The 21,663-nt window shown below is 38.2% G+C and overlaps 1 protein-coding gene across 1 annotated transcript in view; it reads right to left on the bottom strand.

Moving 5' to 3' along the window:
- Ankfn1 (ankyrin repeat and fibronectin type III domain containing 1) overlaps nucleotides 1-21,663 on the bottom strand; it is a 418,857-nt gene that overhangs the window by 157,984 nt on the left and 239,210 nt on the right. The window contains exons 4-5 of the mRNA XM_074046108.1: nucleotides 15,011-15,212; nucleotides 12,225-12,435 (exon numbers count right to left, since the gene is read on the bottom strand). Coding sequence (XP_073902209.1) covers nucleotides 12,225-12,435; nucleotides 15,011-15,196 — 397 coding nt within the window. The 5' untranslated portion in view covers nucleotides 15,197-15,212. The remainder of the gene's footprint in view (nucleotides 1-12,224; nucleotides 12,436-15,010; nucleotides 15,213-21,663) is intronic.

The following is a 21,663-nucleotide window of genomic DNA, read 5'->3' as shown; positions in this document are numbered from 1 at the left end:
CTTACATGTACTTGACACCTTTGATGAAAATCAGTTGACTCACATAAATGGGTTCATTTTTGAGCTCTCCATTCTGTTCCTTTGGTTGGTTAACTAGGCACATTTCAAATGTTTGATAGCCACATGTAGCTAGTAGCTCCTGTGTTGGACAGCACAGTTTTAGAACAAAGTTCTACAAATTTAAAAAAGTGCTGGTATTGGGGGTACCAATGTGTACAACATACAGTGTTGGCACTGTGTATTTTGCCACAGAAACTATTTGGATATGGATAAAATGCTTAAATTCTTTACCAGAACTTCTTAACTTATTTTATTTTTTTGGATTATATTGGTTAACTTTTTTTTTTTTTTGGCCATTTACAGTGTGCCAGGAAATGAGAGAAATGCTTGAAAGGCATTATTCCGTATAATTCCTAGATAGGTAGTGGGGTAGCCAGCCTCCAAGAGGGTCCCCAGTGACCAGTCTGCCTGCTGGTGTTTACACTCTTGTATGTAGATACACTGTACCAGGACTGGTCTGTATGATCAGAATTCACCAAAAATGCTAGCATGTCACTATTGAGAGTAGATTTTAAAGGACACTGATGCTTGCACATTGGTTGGTGGTTTTCTCTTTCTCTTGCTTAGATTATTTTCTCTGGGGAAAGTCCACTGCCAAGTCATAGAACAATCATGTGGAGAGGCCCATGTGGCCAGGAATGCAGAGCTCCTGCCAACTGCTGCTTTGAGTAAGTGTGGAAGTAAACCCTCTAGTTCAATCAAACCTGAAGGTGAGAGCCACCTCCTGGGAAACACTGAGCCAGAAACACCCAGCTAAATCCATTCCCAGAGTCCTGACCACAGAATCAGTAGGAGATAAATGTTTGTCATTTTTTAGGTACTAATTTTTAGGTAATATATTATACAGCAATATACAACTAATATAAGTAGACCTAACATAGGATAGCTGCAAAGCATAAGATGTGGGATTTGAAGTGGAAACATGCCAAATCCAGAGATTAAATTTTTAGCCAATGCTAAGCATTTCTTTTTTCTTTTCTTTTCATTGTTGTTGTTTAATTCTTTTTTGAGACAGGGTCTCTCTATGTAGCACAGGCTGGCCTAGAACTTGAGATCTTCCTGTCTCAGCCTCCCACGTATGGGGATTACAGGCTTGTACCATCACATCTGACTACACTAAGGATGTAATTTAAAAGTTGCACACCCCCCCCTCCATTTTTTCCTGTTGTTGTTGTGTTGTGGTATGTGTGTATATTAAAAGTCAGGGAAAGCTGGGCGCTGATGGCTCATGCCTGTAATCCAGCTACTCAGGCGGCAGAGATCAGGAGGATCGAAGTTCAAAGCCAGCCTGGGCAAATAGTTCGTAAGACCCTATCTCAAAAAAACTCATCACAACAAAGGGGTGGTGGAGTGGCTCAAGGTGTAGACCCTGTTCAAGCTCCAGTACCGAAAAAACAAAAAAAAAGTCATGGGAAAAGTCTGACTACCTTCCAAACAGATAGCAACAGTTATGTTGGGGGAATTTAGGGACTGGAACCTAGAATATAAATGTGTACATGTGCATATGGACGAGTTGGGTGGCCTCTCAAAGATTTTTTTTCTTTTGGTGGTACTAACTCAGGGCCTTGTGCTTGCTAGTCAAGTCTTCCACCATTTGATTCATGTTCCCAGCCCTTTTTGCCTTTGTTATTTTTTGAATAGTCTTTCTTTGATGCCTGGCTGGCTTGGACAGTGATTACCCTATTTACGCTCCTCACAAAGCTAGGAAAACAGGTATGTGCTACTGTGTCCAGCTTTTTATTGATTGATATGGGGCCTCATGGAGTTTTGCCCACAGCTGGCCTTGAACCGAGATCATCCTGATCTTCCCTTTCCTGAGTAGATGGGATTACAAGTATGAGCCACTGCACTTAGCTCAAAGATATCTTTTAACTTTATCTGTAATGTTTTCATTTTTGACAAGGAGAACTTAATTTGTGTTATGTGTATATTTAAAAATTAAGAACAAAGAAAAGACAACCATCAAAAGAAGGAAATCCTGTGATTTGCAGCAACATGGATGAATATGGAGGGCATGACACTAAGTGAAATAAGCCAGGCACAGAAAGACAAATATTGTATGATCACACATAGATGTAGAAGCTAAAAAAGTCAGATTCATGGAAATAGAGATTAGAATGATGGTTGCCAGGCTCTGGGGCCTGTGAGCAGATGTTGATTACAAGGTACAAACTTTCAGTTTAAGATTAATAAGTTCTAAGGATTTAATGTACTGTATGGATGGTGATGAGTGTGTTAATTACTTTGATTATGATAATTATTACACAATGCAGATATATACCACATTATCACAATGTGCTTTGAACACATGCAATATTTATTGGATAATAAACTATTTTAAAATAAAAAAAGACCAACTATCAATTCTTGAAAAACAGGTAACTAGAACAACTTAGGCTGAGGCCATCTGATGAAATTATTTAGAAATCTAAAATGAGATCAATTTATTTAGTATTTGATAAAATCATTTCCTTTATAAGGAATTATATATTCACATTTCTCAAAGGAGGTGGTTTTGAGATTCACTCAACTCCATTAAACATTTATTGAGTGCCTGCTATTTGGTAGAGAAACAGTGATGAATGAGACAGAGGAGATTCTGCTTTTGGTAGGGTTTCATTTGAATGTAGGGGAGACAGAAAATAGGCAAATAAAAAATTGGGAAAAATAATGATAAGTAGTAATAAACTCTATGCAGGAAATTATAATAGTGTGGTATAATTAGAAGTTACTTTTTAGACTTTGGACTTGATGACTGGAGAAAGACTCTCTTGAAGATGTCACATTTGAGTTGAAATATGAATGTTAAGGAGTTGACCATATAGTGATCAAGATTAAAAACCTTTAAGTGTTTCAAGTAGAGAAGACAGCTAGTGCAAAGGCCCTGTGGCATGACAGCTTGGCAAATGTAAGGAATAGAATAGTAACCAGTGTGGGTGAATGGAGTACAGTAAGAGCTGAGACTTGAGAAACAGGTTTGTAGATCAGGGTGAGGATTTATATCCCTGTTTTAATGAAACTGATAAAATACTTGGGGCTCACTCAAAAGCCCCGCTTTAGGCTTGTTCTTTACATATTCTTATTTATTTATTTATTTATTTTTATTCATATGTGCATACAATGTTTGGGTCATTTCTCCCTCCTCCCCCCACCCCCTCCCTAACCTCTGCACCCCCTCCTTCTCCCCCCCACCCCCTCCCTAACCTCCCCACCCCCTCCCTCTCCCTCCCATCCCCTCGATACCTGGCAAAAACTATTTTGCCCTTATCTCTAATTTTGTTGTAGAGAGAGTATAAGCAATAATAGGAAGGAACATGGGGTTTTGCTAGTTGAGATAAGGATAGCTATACAGGGAGTTGACTCACATTGATTTCCTGTGCATGTGTGTTATCTTCTAGGTTAATTCTTCTTGATCTAATGGCTGCAAATCTTTGTCCTTTGAGAGCAGATTTGATTTCAGGAAATAGAAATACCTCTAAATCATTTGAGGCTCAGGGTGGTGAATATGGAGAGCGATAAGGCTCAATAATGCTGTTTTGAAACAAAAATCAGGTGTGACTAAGTAGCAAGTCCAGTTTTCTCCTGAACAGATTCTGAGGACAATTCCAAAAGCATTTCAAGCAGTGGTAAGCACTGTTGGAGCCAGTGTGGGGTCTCCCAGGAGGACAATAGTAAAGGGTTTGCAGACCTTCTGCTGTGTGTTTACATAAAGTCAGCCTCATTAGTTTATAGTCACATCTCTTACACTTGGCCTGAACCAGTCCTGGCACTAACACAGACCCCCTGGTTACTGCAGAAGCCAGGGGCTCATCCTGAGCAGTGTGCTAAGAATGGTCTGCTCCATCCTTGAGTGACAGCTGTGCTGCAGTCACATTGTAGGAACTCCCTGAACCTAAGAGATTCTGGGCGACCCTTCCTAGTTCCACAGGCAGCATGGGAGAGCAAGTGAGAGGGAAGTGGTCACTCAGACCTGCAGCGGGCGGGGAGGTGGTCCAGAGAGACAGGAGGATGCTGCTATGGGAAGGGGCAGAAAGGCTCCAACTCAGGAGGATTCTGCCAGTCATACTGTTATTAGAAGTGTAAAATGAAAACAGGCCAGTTACACTAACAAACAAATTTGGCAGTGGTGCTGGAAACTTATAGAAGCTGCAGCAACCAAAGGAATCCAAAATATAAATTCCTGAGAGTTAAAAGCTTTCCCCACACATTTTGTGTGTGGGGGGTGGGAGCGGGGGTGGGTGTACATGCTTGCATGCTTCCTGTCTGTATCCACTTTCACTTGACATGAGCGTGTGCATACCATATCTGTCATTCCCAGTAGCATAAGGAGGGCTGTCACAAATACTAAAATTTCCCCTGAAGTTTTCTGAGTATCTACTATGTCCCAAGTACTGGTGTCAAAGGATGAAACAAAATCCATGTGAGTGGCCAGAGTGGCAGATGGTAGGCATCCCAAAGAGCTCATGTCTTTAGGACTGTTGTTTACAGGGCCTTCATCTTGCCAAAACAATGGCAGCCTCTGCAGGCATGTCACTGATGACTCAGCAAACTCCCCCTGGAGACTGTTGAGCTGTGATTGGAGGGTGAGGCAGGATATGATTAGTCAGGAAAAGGGAGGGGTGCATAGTGGGGGCTTTTATAGATAGGGATAACAAGACTTTTTCAGACAGCAGCAGCCATTCAACTGAACATGAGTCCTAGTGACTGGGAAACCATGGATGTACGTGACCCTCTGTTCAGGGGATCCCCCAGCAGCCCTTTCAGATTCTGGTACTCAGTCTGCAGGGAAGCAGTTGTGATACTCTTTCAATTATGTGGATAACTCTTTCTTATCCTCCATTTTACTTTCCACAGTTTTAGTTCCCTGTGGCCAACCATAGTTCAAAAATGTTAAATGAAAAATTCCAAGAAAAATCATTAGCATTTCTATACACTAATAATGAACAAACTGAAAAAGAATACATGAAAATAATTCCATTTACAATAGCCTCAAAAAAAATCAAATACCTAGGTGTAAACCTAACAAAAGATGTGAAAGACCTCTACAAGGAAAACTATACACTTCTGAAGAAAGAGATTGAGGAAGACCATAGAAAGTGGAGAGATCTCCCATGCTCATGGATTGGTAGAATCAACACAGTAAAAATGTTGATACTCCCTAAAGTAATCTATATGTTTAATGCAATTCCCATCAAAATTCCAATGACATTCATTAAAGAGATTGAAAAATCTACTGTTAAATTTATATGGAAACACAGGAAGCCACGAATAGCCAAGGCAATACTCAGTCAAAAGAACAATGCAGGAGGTATCACAATACCTGACTTCAAACTATATTACAAAGCAATAACAATAAAAACAGCATGGTACTGGTACAAAAACAGACATGAAGACCAGTGGAACAGAATAGAGGACCCAGATATGAAGTCACAAAACTATAACCAACTTGTCTTTGACAAAGGAGCTAAAAATATACGATGGAGAAATAGCAGCCTCTTCAAGAAAAACTGCTGGGAAAACTGGTTAGCAGTCTGCAAAAAACTGAAACTAGATCCATGTATATCAACCTATACCAATATTAACTCAAAATGGATCAAGGATCTTAATAACAGACCACAAACTCTAAAGTTGATACAGGAAAGAGTAGGAAATACTCTGGAATTAGTAGGTATAGGTAAGAATTTTCTCAACGAAACCCCAGCAGCAAAGCAACTAAGAGATAGCATAGATAAGTGGGACCTCATAAAACTAAAAAGCTTCTGTTCATCAAAAGAAATGGTCTCTAAACTGAAGAGAACACCCACAGAGTGGGAGAAAATATTTGCCAGCTACACATCAGACAAAGAACTGATAACCAGAATATATAGAGAACTTAAAAAACTAAATTCTCCCCAAACTAATGAGCCAATAAAGAAATGGGCAAGTGAACTAAACAGAACTTTCTCAAAAGAAGAAATTCAAATGGCCAGAAAACACATGAAAAAATGCTCACCATCTCTAGCAATAAAGGAAATGCAAATTAAAACCACACTAAGATTCCACCTTACCCCTGTTAGAATAGCCATCATTAGCAACACCACCAACAACAGGTGTCGGTGAGGATGCGGGGAAAAAGGAACCCTCTTACACTGTTGGTGGGAATGTAAACTAGTACAACCACTCTGGAAAAAAATTTGGAGGCTACTTAAAAAGCTAGAGATTGATCTACCATTTGATCCAGCAATACCACTCTTGGGGCTATACCCAAAAGACTGTGACACAGGTTACTACAGAGGCACCTGCACACCCATGTTTATTGCGGCACTATTCACAATAGCCAAGTTATGGAAACAGCCAAGATGCCCCAGCACTGATGAATGGATTAAGAAAATGTGGTATCTATACACAATGGAATTTTATGCAGCCATGAAGAAGAACGAAATGCTATCATTCTCTGGTAAATGGACGGAATTGGAGAACATCATTCTGAGTGAGGTTAGCCTGGCCCAAAAGACCAAAAATCGTATGTTCTCCCTCATATGTGGACATTAGATCAAGGGCAAACACAACAATGGGATTGGACTTTGAGCACATGATAAAAGCGAGAGCACACAAGGGAGGGTTGAGGATAGGCAAGACACCTAAAAAACTAGCTAGCATTTGTTGCCCTCAATGCAGAGAAACTAAAGCAGATACCTTAAAAGCAACTGAGGCCAATAGGAAAAGGGGACCAGGAACTAGAGAAAAGGTGAGATCAAAAAGAATTAACCTAGATGGTAACACCCACGCACAGGAAATCAATGTGAGTCAATGCTCTGTATAGCTATCCTTATCTCAACCAGCAAAAACCCTTGTTCCTTCCTATTATTGCTTATACTCTCTCTACAACAAAATTAGAGATAAGGGCAAAATAGTTTCTGCTGGGTATTGAGGGGGTGGGGGGGAGAGGAAGGGGATGGAGTGGGTGGTAAGGGAGGGGGTGGGGGCAGGGGGGAGAAATGACCAAAGCATTGTATGCACATATGAATAATAAAAGAAAAAAAAATTATTAAAAAAAAAAAGAAAAATTCCAGAAGTAAACAACTCATAAATTTTAAATTGCATGCTGTTTTGGTAGTATGATGAAATCTCATATTGTCCTACCCCATCCTATGGGAGATGGAATCCCCCTTTGTCCATTGTATCCACACTGTATACAATACCCACCTTTTAGTCACTTAGTAATGTCTCAGTAATCAGATTGGAATGCAGTGCTTGTGTTAAAGTAACCCTTATTTTACTTAAGAATAGCCCCAAGTGCAAGAACAGTGATGCTTAATTGTTGTAATTGTCATTCATCTTTTCCTTCCTTCTTTCCTTTTTCCTCCATCCCTCCCTCTCTCCCTCCCTCCCTCCTTCTCTCCCTTCCTTCCTCCCTCTCTTCCTTTCTTCTTTTTTTTGGCTATACTGGAGTTTGAATGCAGCTTCCTAAGTAGGTGCTCTACTGCTTGATAATCAGAGCCCTTTTTTGCTCTGATTATTTTTGAGATAGGGTTTCATTTTTTGCCAAGGCTGTCCTGGACCATTGTCCTCCTATTTTACACTTTCTGCCATAACTGTAGATGGAATGACAGGCATGTGCCACCACAGCCAACTTTCTTACATAGAGATGGGGTCTTGCCAACTTTTTCACTTTGGCTGTCTTAGAAGAACCGTGATCCTTGTAATCTCAGCCTCCTGCATAGCTTGGGATGACAGGCATGCCCCACTGCATCTAGCTATTGATTGCCTTGACCAAGTTCCTCCTGATCTTGGCCTCCTAAGTAGCTAGGATTACAGGCATGAGCCATTGTTGCCTGACTAATCTCTTACTACTTCTAATTTATAAATTATACTTTAGGGCCAGTGGAGTGTCTCAGTGGTAGAGCGCCTACCATGAAAACAAAGAATCAATTCTATTAAATTATACTTTATCATACATATATATATATGAAAAACAGTATATTTTCATATATAAATATATATGAAAAACAGTATGTATAAGTGTTAGGTCCCTGGCATTCTTGGGATGGGCAGAAGGACCCGAGGCTACACCTTAAAACCAGACCCCCTGATTTATGACTGCTTGTTTCTCCCTGCCTGATTGTTCTTGGCTTGCAAAACAACTTGGGAACTTCCAGTTACTCAACTAGCCAGGCATGTTGACCTGTTCCATCTGGTGAGCGCAGATAATCAGAGACCAGAGACTCTCTCCCTCCTCAATGACTTGGCCCCTCCTATAAAGCCCACTACCCAATTCACCCAAGTCACTGCTCCCAGATCTGGGGCGTACCGTAGCCCTGCAGTCTGGATTTCTAATAAATCTTTCTTTTCCACATGTGGTGTGGTCTTAATTTGGCGGTACCTTACAATAGGGTTGTAAGTATCCACTGGGATCTTAGAATGTATCTTTTTCAAATAAGAGTGGACTACTATTCTTTGTACCCCTTGCTTAAAAGTGAGTAGAACAGAAAACAGATGTTGAATAAAGGTAGCAGATTCACTGATTAACTAGGAATCTGTCCTCTGAATAGAGAAATATACCTGTCGAGTGTCTAGCCATATTTATAAAGAACACCTCCTTCTAGCTCTGCCCTTGAAGGGCTAAAGATCTAAAGGTAGGTCTGATTCATGGCTTTGGAGGTAAGTACTTTACACAACTGTGTTGTGATTTCTGTTAAGAAAATGGGAGATTTACAGAGGACTTTCTTCTAAATTATGTTATGATTCTTGGTTGGCATAGTGAAAAGAGTATAGGACTAGTTTTCAGAAGGAAAGACACAGGAGGAGGGAAGAAAGAAAATTAACTATATTAGAAGCCTCATTTCTGTTTTGAAATACTTGATAGTCATTAGAAGAGGAGCAGAGAGCCAGGAAGAAGTAATTGCGCATCTACTTGTATAAGAGTGAGTTTACTAAAGCTTTTCCACAGATATGAAAGCACCAAATAGAGAAGATCTGGATTCAAATGGTTCTACCATCTGTTAGCTTTATAGTATTAGGTGAACTGTTTGACTCTTCTTACTGTAGTTTTTTACTGGTAATGTAAGAAACTAACTCACCTCACAAGTCAATTGTAAGGATCAAGTGAGATAATATGGACAAAAATATTTTTTGTGTGTGCAAAGCCACTGCTTCTTGGGAATAGTTTGTAGCAGGTGTTTACTTAGCTGGCTCTGGCGGGCAGACTGTGGTTTTTCTCAAGGGTAGGCTATCCTCATGAACAGTAGCAATTATATTTCTTTTGTACTTGATTTAGAAAGTGAATTTAAAATTCCTGAAAATATTGTATTCTTCTATCTTGCCTCTCTCCAACACAATGGCACCTTACTGCATAGAAAAGAACAAAGAAAACATACCATAGGATCTCAGTAAACAGTAAAAAGGAAAATATGCAGAAACCAAGTGGCTACAGCCCTCAAAAAATTAGCTGTTTGGGAAGCCAGTAAGATCACAGGTATTGGCATCCGAAAGACTTGGGCTTGAGGCCTTGACATCCCCGTTCATTTGATAGATAAGTGACCTTTGGTCAGTTACTTCACCTCTCAGAATCACAAAATTTCCTCATCTTCAAAATTGAGTTAATAACAACAGGTTGAAGGGCTGGGGTAAAAACCAGAGCTAATGTGTGTAGACTTCATAGATGGTCCATCAATATTCCTGTGTCATTTTACACATGTGTGGGTCTATATGTGGCACACTCTCTTTGACTTCTTGGGTAGCCAAGGTGCCTTAGGAGTTCTGTTTCATGGAGGTTGAAGCCTGGGTTTATCTTTCACTGCATATCTTTTACAACTCTGTAATGGCAATAAGGTTATCATCCCAGAGAGGATAAGGAAAACCAGGGACCTCTTGATCAAATTTGCTTTTGGTTTAACAACACAGTTAGTACTTGAGTTCTTTTATGGAGGTTTAATTATGCATGAGGGAACTTTGGGAGGTTGCAGGTCCTCCTGTTTTCAGAGAAAATGCAGAATTCTTTGTAGCATTTCAGGTAAGTAGGACTGATGTTTCATCCAGCTCCATGCAGGATGACCTTGGCAACATCAATATGAATGGTCTCCTTGTTCCTACAGAATTGGTCTCAGTCCACATTCTTCATGTTCAGACCCTCTAATTCTCTCTCTGCTACTCTCTCACTGGATCTCTGGGACAGACATTATTGTAGAACGAATCAGAAAGCCTCAAAGATGCCTTTTGATTTATTCCACCCTTCCCCGCCCCCATACCTCCATGTCCTCCAATACTACTAAAAAAGCAACACTTTGGTTATGCAGCATTTTGAAGAACCCAACTCCTTCAGTGCCCGACTCCTGCTCACTTTGACATGGATGTGGTGAGCTTAGCATTTTTTAAATAAAGAGTTTTCTGATACAAGGATCTGCCTCTGTCCTAGTCTTTGGGTGGTAGTGGTTTATAAAATTTAGGAGCAGAGATGTGACCTCTAATTATATATTTGCTTACTTCTCTTTCAACCTTCTGGGTCTCACTATTTGGAAATGAGTGAATCAGTATTAGTGAAACTAACAGTTTGATGAGTTTACTTTTTTTTCTTTTAAGAAACATAAAAAGGGTGGCCCAGAGCCATTGTGGTCATTCAGTCAGAGGGTTTGCACCAAGGGGAATGTGAGCACCTACCTGAGAATGTTGTTGTGAGGATTAAGAGTCAATACATGTAAAGTATTCAGAATAGTGCCTGGCCCTGACTGAACGCTAGATGATATTATCCCATCCAGTCCTCGGCAGGGGTATTCCACTGGCCCCAAAGCAGCTCCCTCTTTCAACTACCAGCATCAACTCTATTTCCAAACAGATCCAGAAAGAAGCCAGTCACAAAACACATATTGCAGGATTCCATAATATAAAATGTTTAGAGCAGACAAATCTATAGAAACAGAAAATTGATTAGTAGTTACCCCCCAGGGCTGGGGGTAGTGGGGAGGTTAGGTAGTGAGAGATCCAGGGTGTGGGATTTCTTTTTTGATAAAAAAAAAAGCTCTAAGATTGAGTGTGGTGGTGGCTCAGCAATTCTATGTATATACTAAAGACCATCAAATCAGGCACTTTAAATGGGTGAATTATATGGTATGTAGATTGTACCTTAGTAAATCTGTTAAAAATGTAAATCTGTTAAGAATATCCAGAATTATACCACTGGCCAACACAGCTGTCATGCTGGTCCAAGCTACTGGCACCTGTTTCCTGGACCATTCATTGCAGTCTTCCTACTTCCATAGCTGCCTCTCTGCTGTTCATCCTCCACAGAGCATCACAGCAACTCTCTGGTAAAGCAGGCTATGGCATTCACCTGCCTTGACTACTTTACCACCTTCCTAGCCCATTCAGTCATCAAAGGAAAACATCTTAGCATGGCCTCAAGGTCCTGTGCCATCTGATCCCAGTGTCTTCTTGCACGGCTGCCACACTCTATTTGCTTCATTGCTTTAGTCACCTTGGCCTTCTTGTTTCCACATGTCAGGGGGCATGTCAGCCTCATGTCTGCCTGCCTCAGAAGCTTTCTATTTGCCCTGCACTTTGCCCAGAATTTGAGCCCACATCTTCTCATGGTTCATTCCTTTGTATCATTAGGACCTTATTTAAAATAGTCCCTTTCCCATCAGTCTCTAGCCACTCACTTGTTTATTTTCTTCACAGCACTTATCACTATTTGTATTTACATTGTACATTATTTCTTTCCTTGCCTATTGAAAGTCTTCTCCACTAGTATGTAAATTCTATGAAAGTAGGGAATTTGTCTTGTTCACCAGTGTATTCCTCCCACCTAAAGCAGTGTTCTGCACTCAGTGTTTGTTGAGTGAGTGAAGCCACCACACCGACAGAGATATAATCACACACATACTCATTCTTTTTTTATGTATGCCTTCTATTCAGTGTCATCATTTGGAGTATCACACAAATGATACTTTAAATGATATTTGAAATCTTGGGGAAAAATTCTTAGGAGGAAGTTCTTTGGGGGTCCTTTTCCAATACACTCAGTATATTCAAATTAGAATGCAGTTGGTACTTAGACTGAAAATCACAATTGCTCTTTGCATGCAAGTCCATGAGAACACATAGAGTGAAGGTCAGCCATGGTTATTTCAGTGGCAGAAAGCAGAGACCTTGCTTTAATATTGTGTGCTTTTCGGCTCAAGTTTACTTACAGTGTGGACTTTCTCGGGCCCCTGTCCTGAGAAGAATCCTAGCAATGGGCACATTGTTGGTCATGATGGCAATATCCAGGGGCGTCAGCCCCTCGCTGTTAGGCGTGTTGAGATCTAGCTCTTCTGGGGTGTACTGATAAAGGAGGAGTTGTACAGCATCCATGTCCTGCTGCTCAACTGCTTCAAACATGGCTTCATTGCCCTGGAAATTCTGGAGGGAAAGAGTGAAAGCAGATTAGCACATCACGGACCACCAACTCTTTGTGATGTAGCTATTTTGAATTTTAGAGATTGCTTCAGAGACTGGGTGACCGTTTATGAATGGATAATTTTACAATTCCAATTTCTCCCAATGCCACTAAATTAAAACACTTCAATCCATCCTTTATGATGGCCATTGAATAGATAATACATTTAAAATCACTGATTTTACTGTACCAGCACCGGCAAGTCTATCAGTGAGCACAAAAGTCGACTCTTCTCCAACAAGTCTTCTAGAGAAGGAACAGTGTTTGATCGGTCATTAAAAGATGTTCTTATGAAGAAAGTAGCATGTGGTCAAATAAATACTGTAAGCATTGGATTAAACTAAGCTCCTCCATTATTTACTGTAGGATCTTTCAGGGTCTTTAATCATGCGAATGTGTTTTATTTGATTTCACTTTAACCACTACTGGAATAGCATTCTGCAGAACACAGTTGGGGAAATGCTGGCATAGATAACATTAGCACAGATAGTTTTATTATGATAACCTGGTAGTGAGAGTACACTTTCTGTATTTCTCTCACCCTTTCTCCTTGCTCTCCCTCTCTCAGTGTTTTGATTCCTTCTCAGGATCATGGCAGTGATCTGCTAGTCATCATCTCCTCCAGCCCAGGCTCCACGCTGTTGCAAGTGTAATCTTCCCAAAACATGTGCATTGCATGTTATGACCTTATTAACAGATCTATGCTCGTTCCACTCTGTCTGTGGGCTAATGCCCATATTCCTAGGCCACTTAGTGCTCAAATCTCATTTTCTTGAACAAGAGCCCCAACCACTGAACACCTGGCATTTCTGAGCCAGAAAGTGGCACTGTCCTGGGAGGATTTCAGTGGCTGAGCAGCTAATTTTAGGGGGGCCTAAGAGGACCAGAAATTAATGTTTATGAAATACAAATTACATATAGAAAAAATAACTATGAAAATAAGATTCTTCTGAAAAGTCCTATCAAAGGATTAGTAATAAACGAAGAGCTCTGAAATTCTCACTAATACATTTTTCTGTAGTTCATGGGAGAAGGCCAACACATCTATCTGCTATCTTCCCCAAGAGTCACTTAGTCTTTAGAAATGTTGAAATATCATTGGTCTAGCACTGGGGTCATCTCATCAGCATGTGGAAGCTCTTCAGTGACCAAATATTAGGCAGGCAGGTTTTATTTTTAGTCTCATCAAAAATGGATTCACATTATCTAAGACCGCTGGTTGGCTTTAGCCTGAGCACATACCACATAATGGGAACTTGAGTAAAATATGAAGTAATTATGCAAATTCTTATTTTGACAATGGGGACCCAAAGGACAGGCTATTTTGGTATGTAGTTCTCTTTGCTGCAAGACGATCCACTGAATGGAAAAGTGTTTTGTTCCAATTTGCTAAACTGCCGGGCCTCTGATGTGCAGGCCACAACTTAACCATAGCCAAGCCCTCTCAGGAGATGAGTTTGAAATGAGAAGATGTATGAGAAAACAAATGAATTCAGAGTTATATGTTGTTCTGTCCACTGTGTGTATTTGTTTTTGATTCTCCATATTTCTAATTTCTCATGTTCCATATTTACTGTCCCTCTTGAGTTATTTTTTTCTCCATGCTTCTGTTGGCAAACTCTTCTATCTGCTTCTATTGGCAAAGGCCAAGACTAACTTCTGTTGTAAGCACAAACCAATTGAACCCATTACCTCCTGCAAAAATACCCTTACTGAGCCTGTGAATATTATGCCCTCAGCTTTCATGGAAGGTCAGTATAGAAAACTACTAGATGAGAACATCTTTAATGTACTCTTTATGGCTTTTGCTATTACCTAATTTACTGTGACATCTATACAGGTCAGATGACTTAGCAACAGGAAAATGTTCATTTCTCCTGATGTACTGAGGTACCTTCAGTTATCAGCTATAACCAATTATATTCCTTTTCTGTTTGGACTGCCTGGGAATTCAAAGATAAATGTAATGATAAATTTCAGGTACTATATTTATTTAAGGTTTAGGTATATGTGTTTCTCTTCTCATTCTCTATATAGTTTCTTTTTCTAGTCTTTTTCCTTCTCTTTTCTTCTTTTTTGCCCAAGTCAATATGTAACAAATATGGATTTATGTATTCTTTCCTTGGATTCTATTTTGAATGTCTTCGAAATCATGTGTACTATACACTAGAAACCAGTAGATAATGCTGTTATTTAAGTGGGCATTAGAGCTCTCAGAAAGCCTCTTTAATCTGAGATTTCATATTTATTAAACTGAGGTTTTTTTGAGGTTAGTTTCTTTGGGCTAATAGTAAAAGAAAAAAGGAAAGGATATTACTAGAAAGAAAGGTAAAATCTCACAGTTACTCAAACTTTGTCTAACATCATAGATATGCATAGCTCTTTCCTTACTAGATTCTACTTATAAAAATAGAAAATACTCATAAAATTGTAAAAAGCACTAGTCTTGGGAATAAATATGGATCATCTTAGACTCTCCTTAAAACAAAACAAAACTGAACAAATTGGACTGATACAAGAATAGAAAGAGTTTGTTACCACCGAGGTCTTTCTGAGACTCAGTCGATCAGTTCTGGTTCTAAAATAGGCTTCATCAAATGAAGAGTGGCTGCCCTTCAGCTTCTCTGAGAGATTCCTATACAGGCGTTTGGCAGCATTGGGAGATGAGGGGGCACTGTGTTTTTTTGACTGAGAAAGATGTAAATTCTGCATTTGTTGGGTCATTTTCACACGGCAATTCCTAAGAAGAAGAAAATTGGATGTATCACTTGCACAACAGAATTATACATTGACAAAGAATTTTATCATCTCCAGGGACCATCTATAATACACAATATTCAGGTTGGAAGGGACTTCAGAGATCATCAGCCCCAGTTCCATCATGTTTTAGATGAGAAAGCTAAAACCCAGGGAAAGGAAGCAGCTTGCTTATGGCCACAGAGCTAATTGGTGGCAGGAATGAAATGACAGCCTTCATTTACTATATATAAAACATTCATTTACATACAAACATATATATGATATGAACCTCTACTCAAAGTCTGGTCTCTTACCCAATTGAGGAAGTGTCTCAATTCTGTAACCTAAAGATATGTTTGGTTATTCTTATGTATATTAGGAAATTGGGAGTTTTCTTCTTTTTTTCTCTTAGTGCTGGTCTCTACTGGGTGGATAAGAAAGTATGGTTGTTCCCTGCATAACCCCCTTCTCTTGAGGTAGCAGTCAAATTCAACAATTCATTGTGTTCACTTGATTAGCTACCCCAGCATGCAGAAGCTCAGGGGATTTGTATTTACATCCATAGTACCATCCCTGCTCACTCCAGGTGTTGTTTGGCATTCTCCAAGTAGTAACTTGACTTATTCCCAAAATCTCTAATGGGTCCCCATGTCATAACTGAAATCAGTTTCCAGGACATCAGCCATGCCATCTTAAAAGCAATCCACCATTATTTTGTGTATTGTTATTGAAATATGGATGCTACCAAGGCTTGGCTGCCTGGCATGTGTTATGTGTGTTGGTTGAATAAATTCATGAATGGTATAACTGGCCCAGACCCTCATGAGCGAGGTATATTCACCTCTTCTGAAGCCTTTGACACACTGGTCCAGAGCTCTCTGCAGCATGCCTCTCTTTCCTATAATCTCCCATATTCTGAATGGAGTAGAGTAAGGCTGCCATTGTTACTTAGCTGTGACCTTTATGTCATCTCCAGATCTTGAGTTTTTAAAACCTTCTAGACCTTTTAATATGAGATTATGTAGAATCTCTTTTATTGAACAGATTTATCACAGAACTGAGTTCAATGATTCTCCTCCAATTCCTGTGAGATAGAATCTAAATTCTTTAGCCTCATAGTCAAGTGCTTATCTCATCTCCTACTGTATTTCTACATGTGATATTTCAGTCTTTCTCACCTCCATGGAGTTTTTATTAGGTAGTTCAAAGTTTTCCTACCTCTGGGTCTTTGTGTGTATTACTGGGTCTTTGCTGCCATCACCTTGGAAGTGATTATTGATCTTTAATATCCATGCTTACACCCCCAGATAAATTTGTATGTTTCTTTATTCATTCACTTAGCATATGCCTTTGTGGCAAATATATGATTGTGTTACAATTGTTTGTTTGGTTTTCTGTCTCTCAGTTATTCTGTATGCTCCTCAAGAACAAGGACTTCCAAATTGTTATATATTCTCAGGGCCTAAAATGTGCCAGCCTCAAGGTAACAGAAATATAACACAGATTAGGACACAAATTCCCATTTTTTCACCTACTGACTATACAGACTTGGTCAAGTTAATTAACCTCTCTGTCTCATTTTTCTCCCTTATGAAATGGGAATAATAATGGCATCTACATACTATTGTAAAAATGTGATGTCATAATGCATGCAAAGAGCCTAGACTAAAAGAAGATTCATAGTACATAATGTTTTTGTTATAGAAGGTACTCAGCAAGTACTTTAGAATAAATGTATGTACATATGAGAATACAGGACTTACAATACACCAGAGGAATGCCTGGAAAGTCTATTGCCTCATCATGGTTCTCAACTCAATGCTTTGATTTAATTTTGCTTTAACACATTGTTAACTGTCCTTAGGTACCTTTTGAATCTTGCTTGCAACTCCTCCAAAAGAGAAAGACATCCAAGTTCCTCTCAAGGTGGTCACACCTGGTCAGTCTTAGTTGTGCCCAGCAGGCCCTACCCAGGCTTTTCTAAGTAGACATGCTTACATTTGGAAAGATGATTCAAGGCATTGTCTATACCAGGTATGCATGGGTGGGTATATTTTAATAAGTTATTAGTAATCCCTAATTTTCATAAAAGCAGAAATGGAAAGGGAAGACTATTTGTCCATTTTTTTCCATCTACAAATTCTTTACCTTTGATTCAACAGCAAGTACAGTGATTTCTCTAATTTAATTCTTTCTGCGTTTATAAAAGTTCCAGATTCATATGCAAGCTGGCTCACATGGGGATTGCCTTAACCTCTTTCTTTCTGCCTTCTGTCTCTAGTCTTTTCCTTCAGCAGTAATGCTCCAGTTCAAGCCATCTGTCTTATCTGCATCATTATTGTTCCCAAAATAACTCTACATTCTTTTGTATCTCCCACAATGCCCAGGAGTCTAGTAAATAAATTCTTGTCGATTGATCAAATTCCGGCTTCTTGCCCTCTAACTGATGACACCTACCCACATGGTTCCTTTTGTCTCTGCTCATCTCCCATCTGTTCCCTTCTGTCAAAATAGGTTGACTTTCTCTCTCTCTCTTTGACTTCCTTCTCAGACACACCCAGCTGTCCCTTTCTTCCAGGCTATTCTTTAGCATGTTTCCACTCTTCTAACTTTCATCTATCATTATATTTTCTTTTTCTCCTTTATATTTGAAATTTGTCAGATAAGACATAGCGGTCAAGACAATTTACTGTTGTCTATTATTATAAACAGGAATGTCTTTCCTAACTAACTATGCTTTTAATTTATCACCCTATGGAAATGGGCAAAGTTTTGAGAATCATTATAGCTTTGGCTCTGGAATTTCGTGGACCCAAGCTTGAATCCTGATATTGTTACCTACAACCTATGTGACTTTGGATACCTTATTTAAATTCTCTGAGTTTATTTAATCATAGGTAAATAGGCAATAATAGTAAGTATGATAACTTTATGGTATTTATGGTAAAATAGAAATGGGAGTAGAACTTTAGACTATAGTAAGGGAAGCTAGAATAAAGATAAATCTAAAAATAATTTTAAAATAAAAAACATAATGAATAAAATATGTAAAGAAAAGAAATAGGGTTAATAATGAATGCATTTGTAAATATAATACACTAAAAATTTTACTTTTCCTAATAAAACACAAAAGTTCTCCAATTGGAACTTTTGAAAAGTCATTTACAAGTGGTATACCTAAATAAACATTTCACATAAAGATTAAAAATAAAGGAATAGGGCATTAGTGGGAACAGCAAAGAAAGAATATCCAAAAATCCTTTTCTCCATAAAAAAGTAAGAACACTAGCAAATGTCAGAATTAACTTTTTCAGAGTCCTGGAAATTAAACAAAGGCTCATAGCTATCCAGGAAGTGTTTATTTAAGAAAAAAGGCTGAATTCAGTAACAATGTTAAGCTTTGTGACATCTTATTTTGTTCTGTTCCCATCTTCTCCAGCTCTGTGTTAGCCTTGAAAATCAATAGTCCACATTCCTGGTAAAAATAGTACCCTGTTAGCCACTGAGGGCTGATGGGTTTTATAGTCCTTAAAAACTCCATTTTCATAGAATTGTCATTACTTGACCTGTCTGGTCATTCCATGGAAGACCCTTTTCACAAGGCTTGTTGTTATTTAATCTGACTTGGAGTCTACCAAGAAGAACAAATGGCCTTTTCCTCTGGGGGATTTGTTAAGAACAAACATCAGCAATTGTTTAACAATTGTTTAAATCGTTGAAACATTGGGGGATGAGATGTCCATAAAGGACTTTGAAAAGCTCTGAGATATTCTTGGAAATCTAGTAGAACACATGTATGCCAGGACTTGGAACATGGTTTAAAAAACAAACAGAAATGATCCTAATCTCTCATCTCTGACTTTGAGCCTCTATGCAAGCAGGAAATGAAGATTAAGGCAGAGTTTTCAACTGCCTAGCTGACTGTTGAAGCTGTGCCCTCACAATATGGAGACTTGTTGAGTCTATGCATTTAAGGAAACATCTATTCAATAATTATCTGACCATTAAGTTAACCAAGCAAAGGCTTCAGGGGCAACACGTAACAGATTTAGTTCTGAAAAATCACTAAACAACAGCAACAAACACTGGAGGAGAATAATCCAACTTTCAGAGTTGCCATATTACATTACTAAGATGCCTAGTTTTCATCAAAAAAGTGTGAGACATATAAAGAAGCAAAAATTATGTCTCAAACACAGAAAATAAAATAGCCAGTAGAAATTGCCCCCAAGGAAGCACAAATTTTGAGCTAATTGCACAAAAACTTTAACTATTTAAAATTTGTTCAAAGAGTTAAAGGAAGTCATGTCTAAAGAAATAAAAGAAATGAGAATGCTGTTTCACTAAATTGCGAACATTATTAAAGAGGTAGAAATTATAAAACAGACAAATAGAAATTCTGGAGTCGAAAAGTTTAACAACTGAAATGAAAAATTCACTAGAGAAGCATATTTGAACAGACAGAAGAAAGAATTAGCAAACTTTGATGATAGATCAATTGAGATTAACTATTCTGAGGAGAGTAAATAAAAATAAATAAAAATGAAGTTTCAGAAATCTGTGGGACAATGTCAAGTGTATTAACATATACATGACAGGAATAACAGACAAAAAAGGTGTGTGTGAGAGGGGTACAGAAAAGATAATGTGAGGAAATAATAGAAGAAAACTTTCCGATTTTGAATGAAAACATTAAACTACACATCCATAAAGCTTAATGAACATTAAGTAGGATAAACTAAACAAAATCCATACTTACATATATCATAAAATGTCAAAAACCAGAAATAGAGAATTGCGAAAACACATATCACATACAAATGATTCTCAGAAATATTAACAGTTAATCTTTCACCAGAAACCATATGGGCCAGAAGAAGTAGGATGACACATTCAAACTGATGAAAGAAAAAGACTTTCCAATAAGATTTTCTTCTGTCCTCCCTGAACCACACTTCAATAGTGAAGAAGAGATTAAAATATTGCCAGATAAACAAAAACAGATAATTTGGTATTAGACCTTCTTTATAATGTATACCAAGGGGAGTCCTTCAGACTGAAATGAAAGAACACTGGACAATAATTCAAGTCCACATAAAGAAAGAGCTTTGGAAAGGAAACTACATAGGTAAATATAAAACAGTTCAAATATAAAAGATAGTATAATCACATCTTTTGTTTAAGTCTTTTTTCTCCTTTCTGAACTAAAAGTAAATGACATTAAGAAAACAATTCCATTTACAATAGCATAAATGTTGAAAATACTTAGGAATACATTTAACAAAGTAAGTCTAAAAACTAATTTTCTAAAAACCATAAAACATTATTGAAATAAATTAAAGAAAATCTAAATAAGTGCAAGGATATTCTTTGTTCATGGACTTAATATTGTCCGGCCAATGGGAAACAGTAATCAGAAATTGGAGAGTGAGTTGGTAGAAATTTTGCCAAATGTTCCCTTTCTTATAGCTGTTTTCTCTATATTACAGAGATTTTTGTCCCTTCAGGTTTTACTGTTCCTTACTGGTTTCCTTAAAACTATCCACTCCTTTGCAAATGCTGCTATTATTAACCTCCCCTTGGTTACTGTTTGAATGTGTCATATAATCCTTGACAGGATTCTGACTAATACATTATGTAATCCCTATAGGATATTCAAGAATGCCTTGAAAATGATAGCAACACTACTTTCTGTGTCATTAAATTGAACTGAAAAAAATCTCAAATGTTGAATGGAATACCTGATGTGCAAAATAGATAGATAAGACTCCTAGGAGGAGACTGAACAGTGAAACTTTCTTTGGTGTGTTAAGTCTTGGATAGCATTCTTTTAGAGCATTCCTAGTTAGCTAATTTCTTTAACAACTCCAACAGGTTGATGTCTATCATGGCACTTTATTCCATTCTTTAACCCCAAGATAATCATGATGGTTATAAGTACAGTATTAAAAGTTGGCCCTTGCTACAAGGGTGATCTATTTTTAGGCTTAGACTTTTCTACTTTTTAACTGTATGATCTCAAACAAATTAATTAGTTTGCCTAAATTTCAATATTCCTATCATTAACATGATTCCTAATCTTAATAATATGTAATAATCTAAAGAGGGTTTCAGAGTAAATGATAATATGCATATAAATTATTTAGTAAACTACCTCAAGTACATTCTCAATGAGTATTAGCATTATCATAATAGCCCTTTTGAAGTATAATTGATGTGCAATAATTACTTGTGCTTTAAAGGTACAGTTTGATAAGCTTTGACATAAATGTACATCTGTGAAATCATTGCCACATCAAGGTAATGAACACATCCATCATCCTCAAAAGTTTCTTTATGTTTCTTTGCAACCTTTCTCTCTCTCCCATGAATGAACTCCCTTGGTCCCCTCTGATCTACTCTTTGATACTATAGATTGGATTTCATCTTCTAGAATTTCATGTAAATGAAAT

This window comes from Castor canadensis, chromosome 11 (assembly GCF_047511655.1).
Source record: "Castor canadensis chromosome 11, mCasCan1.hap1v2, whole genome shotgun sequence".
NCBI classification, from domain to species: domain Eukaryota; kingdom Metazoa; phylum Chordata; class Mammalia; order Rodentia; family Castoridae; genus Castor; species Castor canadensis.
Note: the sequence above shows the minus strand (reverse complement) of the source record. Positions and strands in the feature narration are given on the sequence as shown.